This window comes from Stegastes partitus, unplaced genomic scaffold (genome assembly GCF_000690725.1).
Source record: "Stegastes partitus isolate 25-593 unplaced genomic scaffold, Stegastes_partitus-1.0.2 Scaffold1380, whole genome shotgun sequence".
Taxonomy (NCBI): Eukaryota; Metazoa; Chordata; class Actinopteri; family Pomacentridae; genus Stegastes; species Stegastes partitus.
This window is the reverse complement of record NW_007579111.1, coordinates 123,417-139,651: the sequence shown is the minus strand read 5'-3', so window position 1 is coordinate 139,651 and position 16,235 is coordinate 123,417. Positions and strand designations below refer to the sequence as shown.

Here is a 16,235-nt window from a genome sequence, read left to right as displayed (position 1 = left end):
ACCTGCTCAGGTAACCGACACCACACCTGCACTCTGACTGCCTGATCCAGATTCTGGTTCTGTTTCTGGACCTTTTTTTTGGCTCAGTTTTCTCCAGAAATGTTCCAGGAAGTGAAATCCTCAGTGAGGAATCTGAGCCGAACCTGAGCAGCTGACAGGTGTCTCCCCCTGCAGGTAAGATGCAGAACTACGAGCTGGTCCACAGTAAGGTGAAGTTTATTTACCCCAGCGAGGAGGAGATGGGAGACCTGACCTTCATCGTGGCAGAGAGGAAGACTCCGGCCAGCGCCGCCTCGTCGTCCTCCAGATCCTTCAACGTCCTGCTGTACCTGCTGGTCTTCCAGGTGAGAGCTTCCCTCCAGGACCGCTTCCTGCTCTGCTTTTATTCAGCTTCCTGACAGTATCGTAGGTACATGCTGTGACTCTTACATTTATTAGACGGTAAAGCAGAGATGTCGCTTGTTGGATCTGTGGAGGAACAATCCAGACGGGCTTTTTGTTCGTTTTGTCTGTTTGTGTCTTTGTTTAGTTTTTTTATGTCTTTTTGGTGCCATTGTGCAACACGTGGTTGTGTTACGTCTTTACATACTTGTTTTGTGTCATATTTTGGTGTTTTGTGCTTCTGAAGGATCCACTGGGTCGTACCAGAACATCCACTGGTCTTCTGTGGTTCTCTGTCATGGTCCAGCACCACAAACAGAGTTCTGGACTTTCCCCGTCTGTATATCTGGATGTTAACCTTCAGCTCTTCTGCAGGTTCAGGTTCCGTCCAGCCAGACCTCTGGACTCTCTGGTGGTTCTGGTCCGTCGGCCGTCCTCCAGCCCAGGACTCTGATCCTCACCAGCACCGATGTGTTTCTGCTGGACGAGGACTACGTCAGCTACCCACTGCCAGACTTCGCCAAAGAGCCTCCATCCAGGTGAGAACACAAGAGGTGTGCACTACCCAGAGACTCGGTAGAGACTTGGAGGTAAACATGCAGCTACAATACCGGAGGAGTTAGAACCAACAGGTCCGAATTGTAATCAGTACTTATCCTTCACAGCCTGTCAGTTCCCCTCAGTGCAGCCTCAACGGTCATTTTGCAACAAGAACAAAAGTGTTTGTCTGCTTCAGAAAAGAGGAAGAAGATGAGACGGTGAGCAGCAGGAAGATAGTGTTCAGACGAGCCATGAGGAACAAAAAGTTGTCAGTTGAAACAACAAACCGGCTCTGAATCAGGCTCTGAGGAGGAAATCGGACCGACTGACAAACAAAGATCACATTTTATTGATAAGAGCTTTAAGTCTGAATCTCCAGGCTCGGCTGTTTGTTAGAACCCAAAGTCAAACAGCTGCAGACTTAAAACACGTAACATCCATCCAGTCCAGCAGCTCTGAGGAACCAGAACCACATGAAGCAGGAGACAGAACTCAGCAGGACTCAGAATTTAAGGACCAGTGTCGGACGTATGAAGTGCAGGTTTTGTTTTGTTTTTGACATTTCTGTGAAGGAAATCATGTGGGTTTTTCTCTGGTCTGAGTCCTGCTGACAGAAGACGTCTCTGAGTTCTGGCTCCTCCTTCATGTGGTTCTGGTTCCTCAGAGTGAAACATGAACCAGTGAAGGAGCAGGAGGCGGAGCTGTTCTGTAAAGAGTCAAATCTCAGTTAGAAGATCAAATGTGAGTGATGGTGTTTTGTTCCACCTCCTGCAGGGAGCGCTACCAGCTGCGTGAGGCCCGCAGGATCCGGGACCTGGACCGGGTTCTGCTCGGTTACCAGACGTACCCTCAGGCTCTGACGCTGGTGTTTGACGACCTGCCCGGACCCGACCTGCTCTGCCACCTCACCATGGACCACTTTGCCGCCGCCGGGGAGGAGGCTCCACCTAGAGGAGGTGGGGCTAGCAGGGGCGCCGAGGGCGAGGTCCAATGGTGCGTCTTCGTGCCTGGCGCCGACAGCAGGGAGAGGCTGATCTCACTGTTGGCCCGACAGTGGGAGGCGCTGTGTAGCCGGGAGCTGCCTGTTGAGCTCACCGGCTGATTGGACGATTGGCAGGTCATGTGATGCCATGTGGAGCCAGGGTTGGTCGGTTTGAAGGTCTCAGTATGTTTTAAACGCAGTCGGATGCTCTGCGGGTGTCCAGAAGGAAAAACCAGGTTTGAACCGAGATGTTCGGGGCGGGTTCTCAGGTCACATGATGTCGTGTCATCAGCATCGTTGTCTTTACATCGTTAGTCAGTCAGCAGCTGGAGGGTCCCCGTGGCGACGGGAGGACGAACTGTGGTTACATCAGACACCCCACAAAGAGACACAAAGACCCCACAAAGAGACACAAAGACCCCACAACGGGACGGATAACAACCACAAAGAGACACAATTTAAAACAGTTTAAACTCATAAGTTGTGAATTAACTAATGAGGTGTCGTAGAACTTGACAGGTCCTGCTGACAACATGAGTTCTGCTTGGAGGTCCTGAACCTCCTCAGAGTCTCTGTCATGGTCCCGTTGCTGCTAAACTCCCACAATGCTCTCTGCTGCCACCATGAACTGTAGTCTGAGTGACGCCTCCTCTGGTCTTTACAGGATTAAACAGAGAGAGGCTCCACCTGGTGGAACAACCAGGTACTGCAGCTGGTCTATGGTACGTTCACTGACATCACGACCTTCTGCCTTATTGGTTAATATATATTTAATCTGTTAAACTATGGACCCATTAACTTCACATCAGATCAGTGCAGAGCTTCAGTGTGTTTATGTGTCATCCATCATGAAATGAGGACGACAGCAAATGTTGTCACGAGCACACCTGGACGGTAACTTTATAAACAGCCAGATGATCGGACAGGTGTTCTGTTTGAATCATACTGAGGCCTTTAGTCGAGCTTCTTCAGACCAGCCCATGGCTCCATTCGGTCTGCTGCTCTGTGACTTTGCTCTTCTTATCGAACGCAGCAGCTGGTTGTCGTGATGATTCCTGAGGTGGGCCGAGGAGCCCAGTGGGTGAATAGCACCGGACATCTGGAGAACTTCACACTGTGTTTGGACTCCATCGATAGAAACATGGACAAATCAAAGCACCTCCACAGTCCTGCGGGACTCCTCCAGTTCATGCCGTTAGTGATGGATGATGGCGTCTCCTCAGAGCAAACAGCTGTCTCACCAGTTGGTGAGTTTGCAGAGTAGCCAGTCCACCTGGACCGTTTTGGACTTCAGTAGACGATGACGTCATGCATTCAAATCATAAATCAGCCTTTACAAAATGGCAGGAATCGGGCCACGCGCACACACTGTGGCGTCACCTGCAGACACTGGACCAGCAGCAGACAGGTGATGCCCAGCAGGGGGCGCTGCAGTCAGTCCACAGGATTGTACTGGCTCTAATTTAACATTACCTTTGAGAAAAAGTTCTGGAGACTCTGTGTGTCCTCCGGACTGGGAACAGAAGGTGGATCGGTGTCGCCTCCAGACGAGGGGTCACCATTAGCCTAGCTTAGCACAAATAGTGGCAGCAGAGGGAAACTTTGAGCCTCTGCACCTTTAATGTCTCCAAAGTTCTTTGCTTTATTTGCTGTTATTTATATGAAGTTGCTTTAAAACCAAAAACCTGTTTCCACGTGTTGGGGCTCCGGCGGGGAAATGATCTGGCGCCGTGTTTCTTGCACATCGGAACTGATTAGAGCAGTATTACTGAAGTGTATATTGAAGCTTTTTATTAATATTATATTAATATAATTGTTGCTTTTGGACAGACGGATGTTTTTCATCCTGACGCTGATTTTGTACTAAACCAACATGACCTTTAGTATTACCACGGAGTGTTATTTTTTATATGTTGTTGACAGGAGGCCTGTCGGCGCTCTCCACCTCCACCTCTGTCCTCCACGTTGTCGTCTTGTTAAAGGGGAAAACCACTGAATTAAAGTAAAAATGAAACCTCAGCGTGTCGCTCTCGTTCATGGCGGTTTGGAGCTTTTAAAAATCAGCAGCAGTGTAACCTGAAAAGCAGTTTGTGCGACCAGACGAGTGGCTTTCTGTAGAAACTAAACTGAGACGACATCAGCAAAACACGTGAAACCACAGTTTCTGACTTCCTGATTCCAATGAAGTTGTGTGTTGTAGTGAAATAAACCCACTGTGGAGGCCTCAGGCTAAACAAGCTGACAGGATTTATAGTTTTTCTCTGATAAATGTCTTTCATGAATCCAGGAGTTTCCACCAGATGAACTGAATCAATCTGTAAAGAATGAATGTTTCTTGATAAGAAGTTAAAAAGGAGTAAAAGCCTCCGTCCATCGACCTTAAATCAGAGTGAGTGACGATCTGTCGGCCTCTAAACGGAAAGTGTGACTTTAGTTGTTTCCAGCTGCAGGCCGGTCGTGTCCGGATGTGTCTGAACGTTTCGTCAGACCTGCAGTGGAAATGGGATTATTTATAATAATCTGATCCCAGGTCCGTTTCTGAAGCTTCCCGTCATCTCACAGATTCTGTTTTTGACCTTTAAGCCCGTCTCCGGATCAGCTGGTGAGCAGAACATGTTTCTGGTACGAAACGCCAGAATCGGGCTGAAGCAGCTTCAGTGATTCTACACTGCAGAGGAAAAAGAGCTTTTACTTTGAAGGGCTTTTCTCTGAAACTGTCCACCTTCAGGGTGTTCCACCAAACAGAGACTTCAGAACTGTTCTAAAGCATTTCCACCAAACGAACATGTTCAGGTCCAAAATGTTCTTGTTGGAAACCGGACAAAACAAAAAACAAAACAGGAATCGGGTCCATAAAGAGGATTGAAGTCCAACACCTGCATGAAGGAACCGAACAAAGCCAACAACGCTAAAGCTGTCTGGCACAGCTCAGTCCAGGTTCACAGAATCAGGCTAACTGTTGGGCTAACTGTTAGCCTGACTAGTAGTTAGCTTGACAGTTAGTTTGCCCGACAGTTAGTTAGCCTGACGACTGTTAGCCTGACTGTTAGTTACCCTAACAGTTAGTTAGCCCGACAGCTAGTTAGCCTTACTCTTAGTTAGCCTGAGAGTTAGTTAGCCTGACTGTTAGTTAGCTTGACAGTCTATGTAAACTGAAAAAACCTGACAGTAACAAAAAAATATATAGTAGTAGTAGTATTAATAGTGTTAGTAGTATTAATCATAATAACAATCACAACAACAATAATAGTAGTGGTAGTCGTATTCATACAAGTAGTATTAGTTTTATTACTAGTTATAATAATAGTATTAGTAGTATTAATAATGGTAGTAGTGGTAGTCGTATTAATGCAAGTAGTATCAGTGGTATCAGTAATAATAATAACAATAGTAGTATTAGTAGTATTTAAACTGTTCCCTACAGTGACGTGATGTCACAGCGATGCAACAGTCAACAGACTGAACTGAAGCAGAACCAGAACCAGGTGTGATCCAACAACCTTCAGACGTGATGACGAGGTTTAATCTGATCTTCAGACGTTCTACTGGGAAGAATGCCGGAACGTGACAGAGAGTCTTAGTCTGGTTCGGACTTCTTCATTCAGCTTCCTGTTCTGGTTCGTTGTCCGACCGGCTCCTGAAGGTCCGGTTCTGAAGGACACTCAGCAGCTGAGGCTGAGGGCTGAACCTTTACATCAATCCGCTGACATGAACTCTGGGAATGTTCCAGGTGTTTGCTGACTTGGACCTCAGACTTTCAGCACTGTGAGGTTCTGATGACTCTGCGGTTCTGCAGGATCAAACTCACCTCTGAACCCGCTCAGCTTCCTGTTTCCTGTCCTGCTCGCCGTCACGTTTCCGCTCTCAGACAGTTGGAGCGGCTGAAGGCAGAGATACTGAACTGGGACAAGTCGGATCAGCACATCTGAGCTCCGGGTCGCCTCCGCCGGGTTCTGCAGGTCGACAGACCCAAAGGAAAGAATTCTGCTGTGATGAGGAGAAAAACTGCAGCAAGAGGCTCAGAATTCAGTGAAACTAACTGAATCACATGACGATTTGGACCCGGCAGGTTCTGCTGAACCTTCAGGTTCTTCACGGTTCAGCTGGACGGTTCCACTGGCTCTCATCAGGTTCTGAGTTTACCCGAACATCTGCTGAAACTAAGCAGGAAACAGAACCCCTCAAAGTGGATCAGAGACGATCCCGACCGGAAGACAACTAACTACCCGCTGTGGTGGTTAGTTAACTGTCCCCACCTTAACCTCAGCTCACTCACATTAACCAGCTGTTTAACCAGTTAGCAACCAGCTGGTTAACAATGCTAACTGTTGATAAAAATGTGTGCTAACCCAACTCTGAACTCACACAGTTAACCAGCTGTTTGTTAACCTACTTGATTCTGGTTAGCAAACAGCTCAGCTAACCCTGGTAAAGGTTAAACTACATTAACTTTAACCTGCTTCACTGGTTCAGCAGTTACCTTTTGATTCAGGTTAGCTAGCAGTGTGGTTCTGACCATGTGAAACTGCTAACTGCCCAGTTTAGCTGGTTAGTCAGGTGAGCTAACAGTTCAGGTTAGCGCTTTGCTAAAAGGCTGGTCAGGTGAGTTCTTCCTTCAGTTTAGCAGTAAAGTGACTTGGTTAAGTTTAGTTTTGATCCAGTTAACTGCCAGGTTACTAGCTGGTTAAAGCAGTTTGGTTTGGGTTAACTAATGGTCCCATTTAGCTAAACATTTGGTTCAGGTGAGCTAACAGTCAACTTTAGCAGTTAAATGAGTTTAGCTCGGATTAGTTAACGTTTAACTTTAGCATCTAAACTTTGTTCAAGTCGTTTGAGTCTCAGTTTAGCAGCTGAAACCTCCGACTAACAGGTTAAAGTTGGTTTAGTTTAAGTTTAATTAGCAGAACCTGAGTCTGTTAACAATGAACGATTTACACACAAACTGAATCAATCCTAAACCCTCAGCGCCAGGAATCAGGCCACTCGGGGTCAGAACCGGTTGTGTTTCTGTTGGTTCTGGAGGTTGTTGGATCCAGACGCAGACTCGGTTCTGGTCAGTGTGTGGTTCTGGTCCGGCTGTGTTGGCGGGTCGCCTCCCTCCGACCCCTCGTTCATGTTTTTCTGGGTTTTCATGACTCTGCAGGAAGCCGCCGGCTGTTTTTTTCCAGCTGCTGATGGTTTCAGGTTCTGGTGGACTCATGACGATAAGAATGTTTTCAGTGCTGACGCGGCGCCGACAGATAAACCGGATCTCAGCGTCCTTCAGTCTGTTTAAAGTCTCGCTGTCGCTGATCAACGATAAAACTCAGACAAGCTTCTGAGGAAAGTGTCTTTGACCTTCAGTCGGTCCAAACAGACGGACTCTGTATCCATACAGTTACATCTGATGTGACGGAGACGCTGCTGTGGGTTCTGATTCTGTGATGGGTGTGGAAACGTCATGAGCTCATTGTGATCATAAACGTGTAAAATGAAGGACGAATCAGTCATGATGCAGCAAAACAACAGAAAACTATCATCAGAAGGTTCTGCTGGTTTCACGTGATCGTATGAAATGGACCACATGGACTAACCGAGCCGCCACAGTGGAGCCGAACCAGACCAAAGCTGCTTCGGTTCAGATCGCTCAAGGTTTTATGTGTAAAATGTAAAAGCTTTAAACTAGAGAGACAGGAAGGACCTGAAGGACCGTGAGTGGGACTCGAACCCACGACCTGAACACCGGACACCAGCTCAACCAGGTGGACTCCAGCCCACCAATCTGCTCAGACGGGTATTTAACTCTGACGGGGTTCCACTCTGGGTGTTTCTATGACAACATCTGGAGCTCGTGACAGGAAGTGCGAGGGCAGCTCTTTCAGAATAAGAGCTGCAGCTGAGCCAGGCGCTGACTGCTGCTTCCTGCCATTGTTCTGCTGCCATTTTGACCTTTGGCGACCTCTTCGCTCCGTTCGCCGAGTCCAGGAAAGAAACTCGGCTTTCGCACTTGTTCCTTTTCTTTCTGAGAAGTCAGCTGACCAGGAAATCCGTCCAAATCCCAGCGACGGCGGCAGGAAATCCGCCCACAACTTCCTGTCAGGTCGCATTTCTCACCGAGTCTTCAGGCCGACGTCAGCTGCAGCTCAGACGTGGTTCCTGCCGTCATTCTCTGTGATTTACCAGATGAACCGGTCAAACGGACAGAACCACGGATCCATTCTCATAGAAACAAACTCACAGCGTCGGACTGGAATTCAGCTTCAGATAATTAATAAAATAAATGTTCAAATGCATGTCACTGGTTCAGGTTCCTTTAAGAACATGAAAGAGTTTTTGACAAACCTGCTTCACTTTGACATGAACGAGTCTTTTCTGTTCGTTTTAATGTGACCGAGCAGCGCCAGCAGAACCCTTCAGGCTGAGTTCAGATGTTCTCTGGATGAGCCTGAAGTCTGAAGCCCGGAGACGTCAGAACATGGAGCTGCTGCGTTCAGACGTTCTGCTCAGGTCACAGCTGTGAATGTCATGTTTGAATGTCATGTTCTGTGTTTTGTGCTTCGTTAGTTTTGAGGTCGACAAGTTTTAATTTAATGAATTTTCTTGTTTTTTGTTGTTTCCTTTGAGCCGTTCTTTTATCCAGCGACAGCCGTCCTGCTCATGAAGTCGTCCTGATTGTATTTGTTCTTGTTTGAAACACGACTTCGCTGCTTCGTGTGTTTTCTGTCCGCTGGAGGAGGAGGAGGACGTTTCTGGGAGGTTCCTCTCCAACCTTCTCTGTTTCCTTTCCTCCCTCGATCAGAGGAAGCTGTGCAGCGTCGCCTGGCTGGACGTCGTCCTGATAACGGACTGAACTCTGCCACACTTCTCTGCCTCTATAAGCTGCAGCGTTCTGTCAGTTCTGCTCAGAGCCCGCCATGTTCTGGCTGCTGGTTCCTGCAGGTTCTGTTTAAACCAGAGCAGAGAGCTGAGCTGGATTTGTTCTTCTTCTCTGGATGTTTGAGGATCTATGATGCTGCTGCTGCTGCTGCTGCTGCTGTGTCTGCAGGCGTCTGGACAGGAGCAGGTAACTCACCTGAACACCTGAACGCTCACCTGCAGTCGTGGTTTTGAGCCCTTTGAACAGAACCCGTTCTGTCGCTGGTGAATGAATGAACTGTTGGATCCTTTGGACGTTTAAATGATAAAAAACATTCTGACAGAAACGTAAAAAAAAAAAAACTGGACTCACACGTCAGCTGAGGACTTTCAGGAACCAACAGGAGACTCCAACGAACTGTAAAAACACAAAACCGTAGAACAACTAACGTTAAAATAACCGTCTGATGAACGTACGGTCACGGTTTATCGTTAAACGCCTTTTCGAGCCTTAACTTAACCGTTCTTGTGTGTTTTAGTGTTCAGGTGTGAAATTCTCTTTAACTGATGATAAAGTCTGTCACAGATCAGAGATCAATCAAACTCATGGATCCACTCCACGTTTCTGTTCCGTAATTATAAAAGCTTTTGTTTCAAATAAGAATAAAAATAAAAATGTTTTCATCCATTAACAAAAAGAAAAACCTGCGACTTCACCATAAGTTTGTCTTTTAATGTAAAAACGGTTTTAAAGCTGCTTCACACTGAACGGATTCATTCAGGCTGAAGTTTTATTGATGTTTCTTCTAAATGAAACCACACGAGGAACAAGCAGCAAATCAGAAGAAGCTCCTCTGCTGCTTACTGGACGTCTTTACGGTAAAAACTTCTGTAACCAAATCAGATGTTTCTCATTTAACAGGGAGCTGTGGTTCTGTTCTCTGTCATCGCATCGAATTTTAAAAAAAAACATTAAACTAAGAAATGAAATGGAGTTACAAGAACATTTTGATCTTTTAAAGTTAAAAAAAAAAAAAGAGAATAAATCTATAAAATGAGAATTTTTCAGCATCCTGTGAAAAACAATTCACAAATATTTCCTCAATTATCTGAGAATTAAAAATTTAAACGGTTTCTAGCATCCGGTGCAGCTTGGTGAGGTTCACACAGACAGACGCGCTGCTTCTGGGATTGACTTTTATCTTCTGATTTCTGCATCAAATGGAAAATATCTGAAATAGAAAAACACAAATCCACATGATTCCAGGCGGAGCTGAGGCTGACCGACGTCTTATTTATGGAACATGACTGAATTGGAATGACGTGTTTGTGTGAAGTGTTATTTTACACGACTTTTACCATCATGACTGATTTCACTTTAGTTTTTTAAACAGTTGTTCATCCCACAGCGACAATCAGTCTGTTCCTGTAACTGACTGATAATGTTCTAAACTGTGGCATAGAAGTGTAAAAGAAAAAAGAAAACATCTGTAAAATGACACATCCCCTTTCTTTATTTACAGATTTTTTTCTTTATTTACAGATTTTTTCTTTATTTACAGATTTTTTTCTTTATTTGCATTTTTTAAAATTTTACAGATTTTTTACATTTATTTTACAGATTTTTCTTTATTTGCAGATTTTTTAAAATTATTATTATTTTACTGATTTTTTAAAAATTATTTTGCACATTTTTTCTTTATTTACTTTTTTAAATCATTATTTTACTGTTTTTTTCTTTATTAACATTTTTTTTTTTATTTTACAGATTTTTTAAAAATTATTTTACAGATTTTTCTTTATTTACAGATTTTTTAAATTATTATTATTTTACAGGTTTTTTCTTTTTTTTGCGGATGTGTTTTTATGTTGAATACGTATTTCCTCACCGCGACATATTTCACCTGGATGAGGCTGACAGAAGTAGTTTTCTTGGTGTTCCTGTCAGTAAGGTTCTCACCTGTGCGTCTTCAGACTCCTCCTCCTGGACGCTGTGATTTCCTCCAGAGGGAGGAAGGTCATTCTATCTGCACTTCCTGCGCCGCCGTCAGCAGCTGCCCCCAAGGATCCATTAGCGCAGGAACCACAAACTGCAGGTAGCACACCTGTAGCACAACACACCTGTAGCACAACACACCTGTAACACACTTGTAGCACACCTGTAGACTACACACCTGTCACACACTTGCAGCACAACACACCTGTAGCACACCTGTAGCACACCTGTGACACACCTGTAACACACCTGTAACACACCTGTAGCACACCTGTAACACACCTGTAGCACACCTGTAGACTACACACAGGTGTAAAGCTCCTCTTCCTCCTCTGCAGCTACCTGGTCCAGGTGGGCAGCAGGGAGCTCCAGCTGCAAGGATGTCAGCACATCTGTGTGAGGAGCTTCATGTACCCTCAATGCTGCCCTCAACACTGGGGGGCGCTGTGCCTCCGTAAGCCCTCGCACGCCGCCCACTCTGACGTCCAATCAGAACAGAGCTTTAAACCAGTTTGTCACTCACCACTTCCTGTTTCCTTCACAATAAACCGTCCTTCTGTCCTCAGCTTGTCCCAGCTGGTCTGGAAAAACCTGCAACTTCCACGGAGTCTGCGTTGATGGAGACGTCGGCAACGGAAGCTGCATCTGTGACGTGAGTGGACGATGACTCGCTGACAAACAGGAAACTTGTCGATCACAGCGGACTTCATGGTTCAGACTCCTGAGACTGGTTCTGGTTCTGGTTCTGTCATCTCTGAGCCTCAGAACTCCGTCAGAGCAGCGGTTTAATGCATAGATATGTATATTAAGGCTGGACGTCTGGTCCACGCTGTCGGCCAATGGAATCGCACGGCCACACTGGCGGCCATCTTGGCTCGGTCCGCTCACTCACCCATACACACCTAATACACACCTAATACACACCTAATACACACCTATACACACCTAATGCACACCTATACACACCTAATACAGACCTATACACACCTAATGCACACCTACACACACCTAATACACACCTATACACACCTATACACACCTAATGCACACCTACACACACCTATACACACCTATACACACCTAATACACACCTACATTATCATATTTTGGGATAATTGTTTGGATGTATGTACTTTCAGACTAACACATTAAACTAGTTGTGAAACGCTGTCCAACAGAAACATTCAGTGACTGTAAACACACAGGTTCTGACCAGTCCAGACACTCTGACGTCAGCCCGCTGCTCCTTTGTAATGACCTGGACTGGACAGACGTCCATCAGTCACTCCCCATCCTCCTGAATACAGTCGTAGTCCTGTCATATCTAACAGGTGAGAGGTGATCCCAGGCTCTGGTGTCAACACTACGCTGATCAGAGCATCCGTTGGCTGAACAACAGTCTGGCGTCTTCACTCAGCAGCTTCCTGTAGGAGTACTGCTCAGCGCCACCAGCTGGTCCCGAGTTCAGTAAAATAACGGAGCCGGAGTTTGTAAACCCGTCAGAATATCTACGTCTGTGCAGATCACTCTCCTTCCTTCATGGACCACAGGTTCCGCCAGAGAGCTGCAAGATGGCCACCAGTGATCCCGTTACAGACTCCGCCTTCAGACATCGAGCCTTTATCATACATATATAGAGTCATACAGACAATCATTGGTACCCTGGATGTGGTTCTGGTTCTGATCAGTCAACAGAGAAGACTTTACAAAGTGCATTCTGGGTAAATGTTCCAGGCTCATATCAGCATGTGTGATGGTGGTGGGTCAGAACCAGTTCGAGATGATGGAAGGACCGTTTTACCGCCAGAACCTACTAGAACCATATACCTGATGTTATCTGGACTCACTTAGAACCTGTTTCCTCCTCAGGACGGTTTCTCTGGTGTCTCGTGTCAGAACTGTAAGAATCCAAACGCTTACGGAGAAAAGTGTGATAAAGGTAAAGTCTTCTTCTTCTGCCATTTCCTGGAACACCTGAGTCTGAAGGAAGCAGAAACAACACCGAGTGTGTGTGTGTGTGTGTGTGTGTGTCTGTGTCTGTGTCTGTGTCTGTGTCTGTGTCTGTGTGTCTGTCTGCGCGCGCAGTGTGTGACTGTGAACAGGGAGTGTGTAACAAAGGTCCAGATGGTGATGGCCAATGTCTGTGTCAGCCTCCGTACACCGGGAGGCGCTGTGACCGCGGTGAGTCCTTCATATTAGTTACTTGTTGTGTTGACTTGTGTTGACTTGTTGGGTTGACTTGTGTTGACTTGTGTTGACTTGTTGGGTTGACTTGTGTTGACTTGTGTTGACTTGACTTGTTGCATCAACTTGTTTCATTGACTCGTTGTCTTGACTTGTTGCATTGCCTTGTTGCCTTGACTTGTTTTCTTGACTTGTTGCATTGGCTTGTTGCATTGACTTGTTGCATTGACTTGTTGCATTAACTTGTTGCATTGGCTTGTTGCATTGCCTTGTTGTGTTGACTTGTTGCGTTGCCTTGTTGCGTTGCCGACAGTGAGCAGCGGCTGCCAGAGCTGCGGTCCGTACTCATACTGCCGGGGAGACGAAGACAGCGCCACCTGTGAATGTCTGCCGGGTCACAGGAGGACGAACCAGAACCGATGCACAAGTAAACTCTGGTTTGGTTCATTTGATCCTGACTTAAGGAGAAACACTAAATGTTTGTGATGTTTACTGCTGGTTTGCTTCGTGAACAAACAAACGTGGACATTTTCGATTTTCAGCTTGCCTCTGCGTTAGTGTACATTTAGTCAGAGGTGTGTGTTCTAATTTAGTTTTAGTGTTTAATAAATATTTACACTCAGGACCTTAAAGACAAAATGTCAGAATTGAAATTCATTAAAAATTTCTGAAGCTCATCACAAGTCCAACATGAAATCATCACGTCATGTGTTGTCCTGTAGAGCTGCTGCAGTACCTGGTTGTCCCACCAGGTGGAGCCTCTTACTGTCTGATGCTGTGGAGACCAGAGGAGGCGTCACTCATGACAGTAAATAAAAGATCAGGTGGAGGTGGGATGCCAAGGAGTTAAAGAAAGAGACTTTTTTGCGAATGCTAACTGGATCAGAACCTCTCTAGTTGACACGATATTATTACAACGTTTAAACTCTTATTTCTGCGTTAGTTCATTTAAAACCAGAATCAAGTTGAGATAACGCGATAGCTTCACGTTGCGCTGGACAACTAAACTCAACTCCCATCATGCTCCCTGTCCCCTCTGGTTGCTACAGGACTGAATGGTGAGCAGCTCCACCTGGTGGAACAACCGGGTACTGCAGCTACTCATCAGCAGATACGAACTACGACTCTGATCAGGGCGTCCCCGAATATAAGGAAGACGTATTAAACATCAGGTCAGCAGGACTTGTGGGGGCAGTGTGTAGAACTGGGTCAGGACTAGGTGTGTCTGTGTTCCAGGTGTGTGCTCTCAGAGCGACTGCGACCCAAACGCCCAGTGCTCCTCTCAGGGGTCCCGGATCAGCTGCGCCTGTAAACCCGGCTACGTGGGCGACGGCCGGCTCTGCGTTCCCAGAAACCCCTGCAGCAGCGACAACGGCGGCTGTCCGCCCAACTCCACCGTCTGCGTCTTCAAGGGGCCCAACAAGGTGAGCGCACTGAGAGACCCAAACAGAACCAGAACCCGCCCTGATTCTGTGTCTGACCCGGTTCTGTGTGTCTCAGTCCAGCTGCGAGTGCATGGCCGGCATGTCTCCAGTAGGAGGCAGCGCTGAGTTCGGCTGCCAGCTGGTCTCTGCCTGCTCAGCTGATACCTGCCACTCCAGCGCCACCTGCAGGACCGAAATGGACGGACGACCGAGGTCAGAACCGTGATCCACATCTCTCTCTCTGTCTGCAGAACTGGACTCAGAACCAGAAGTACGACTCGCCTCTGGTTCTGCCTCAGTTTTCCTCTGTAGCTCTACATCCAGACCAAAACTAGGACCAGAATACGACGGCTAGAACTCAGACCCGGTTTAAACGTTACTAATGTGTCATTTGGACCCAAAACTAAGTTCTGTAGAATATTTGGCTAAATTCTGAGAAGTTTTTCTACTTTCACCCTCAAAAACCAGTGAAGCCAGTTTCATGGTTCAGGATCTCCAAGAATAAAAGTCCAACATGAAGTGTTCTGAGGACAGAACAGTTCCATCAGAACCACTGGATGGATCCAGCAGGACACGGTTTCATTATTGATCCAGAAAGTTCCTGTCAATGTCTATCTATGGATGGATCCATGGTTCTGTTGAGGCTCTAACATCAGTAGAACCGGGCTGGACCAGACAAAGCTCCAGACTGTTTCAGTAGAACCATGGATCCATATTTATACACTAACGGGGACTTTTGGGTTTGTGCATGTTGCAGTGATTAAAAATGACGTCACGCGTTGGCCCCCCTCTCTCAGGTGCATGTGCGAGGTGGGTCAGATCGGTGATGGACGGCGTTGCTACGGCAACCTGATGGCGCGTCTGTTGGAACTGGACCGAAGCGGCAGCCAGAGGGAGAACCTGACCGGAGCCGTGGCCCTGTTCGGTGAACATGACCCGCCGACGAGCTTCAGGCAGGCGACGGACAAGCAGCTGGTGTTCATTCTGTTTATCTGCCGTTTCAGAAAAAGGATGTTTGCAGCTGCTGAGCCACAACGGACCGTTCACCGCCTTCGTCCCGCTGCTGAAGACGCCGCTGACGGTGGGTTCTGCTGCTCGGTCGGGGATTAGAGCTTCATATCTGATCCTGTGCTGCAGGTGTCTCGGTGGTTAGCACCGTTAGCGCCTCGCAGCTATAAGGTTGCTGGTTGGCGTCCCGGTGAGGACACCCGGGATCTTCCTGCGTGGAGTCTCCATGTTCTCCCCGTGCAGCGTGGGTTCTCTCCGGGTTCTCCGGCTTCCTCTCACAGTCCAGAAACATGTTGAGGTTAATTGGTGATTCTAAAGTGTCTGTAGGTGTGAATTTGAGTGTGCTTGGTTGTCTGTCTCTAAGTGTAGCCCTGTGATAGACTGGTTACCTGTCCAGGTGAACCTGCCTTCACCCTGAGTCAGCTGGGATAGGCTCCGCCCCCCACCACCCTAGTCAGGATTAAGGTGTAGAGATGATGGATGGAAGTTCAAATGATGAAGCAGGTCTGAAGCCTGGCAGCAGAGTGACCCGGTGCTGATGTCTGCAGGGCGTCAACGAGGAGCTGCTGTGTAAAAACCACCTGATCTTGGGTCAGTTCCTCTACAGAGACCTGGAGGGCCGAGACTTCATCATGTACGGAGGAGCCAAGCTGAGGACCAAAGACAACAAGGTGAGCTTCTACCTGCAGAGCAGCCAGAGGACCACGTCACAGGAGAACACCTGCTGACCGCTGACAGGTTCAGAAGGAATCCATCAGAGGCCAGCAGGACCGACCCTGAACTAGCTGGTCAGCTCCCTACCTGACCAGCTAGTTCAGGGTCGGTCAGGAGAAACTGCTGGTCAACGTGTCGCCTGGAGGAGGTCCACTGTTTCATCCTGGTTCTG

At 47.1% G+C, this 16,235-nt stretch overlaps 1 protein-coding gene across 1 annotated transcript in view; it reads left to right on the top strand.

Annotated features, from left to right (window-relative positions):
* Window positions 1-8,136: 8,136 nt before the first annotated feature.
* The window catches only part of stab1 (stabilin 1), a 53,093-nt gene continuing 44,994 nt past the window's right edge, over window positions 8,137-16,235 (top strand). The window contains exons 1-12 of the mRNA XM_008299104.1: window positions 8,137-8,945; window positions 10,712-10,833; window positions 11,072-11,187; window positions 11,300-11,385; window positions 12,603-12,672; window positions 12,819-12,914; window positions 13,231-13,344; window positions 14,154-14,341; window positions 14,418-14,554; window positions 15,139-15,266; window positions 15,346-15,422; window positions 15,898-16,020. Coding sequence (XP_008297326.1) covers window positions 8,889-8,945; window positions 10,712-10,833; window positions 11,072-11,187; window positions 11,300-11,385; window positions 12,603-12,672; window positions 12,819-12,914; window positions 13,231-13,344; window positions 14,154-14,341; window positions 14,418-14,554; window positions 15,139-15,266; window positions 15,346-15,422; window positions 15,898-16,020 — 1,314 coding nt within the window. The 5' untranslated portion in view covers window positions 8,137-8,888. The remainder of the gene's footprint in view (window positions 8,946-10,711; window positions 10,834-11,071; window positions 11,188-11,299; window positions 11,386-12,602; window positions 12,673-12,818; window positions 12,915-13,230; window positions 13,345-14,153; window positions 14,342-14,417; window positions 14,555-15,138; window positions 15,267-15,345; window positions 15,423-15,897; window positions 16,021-16,235) is intronic.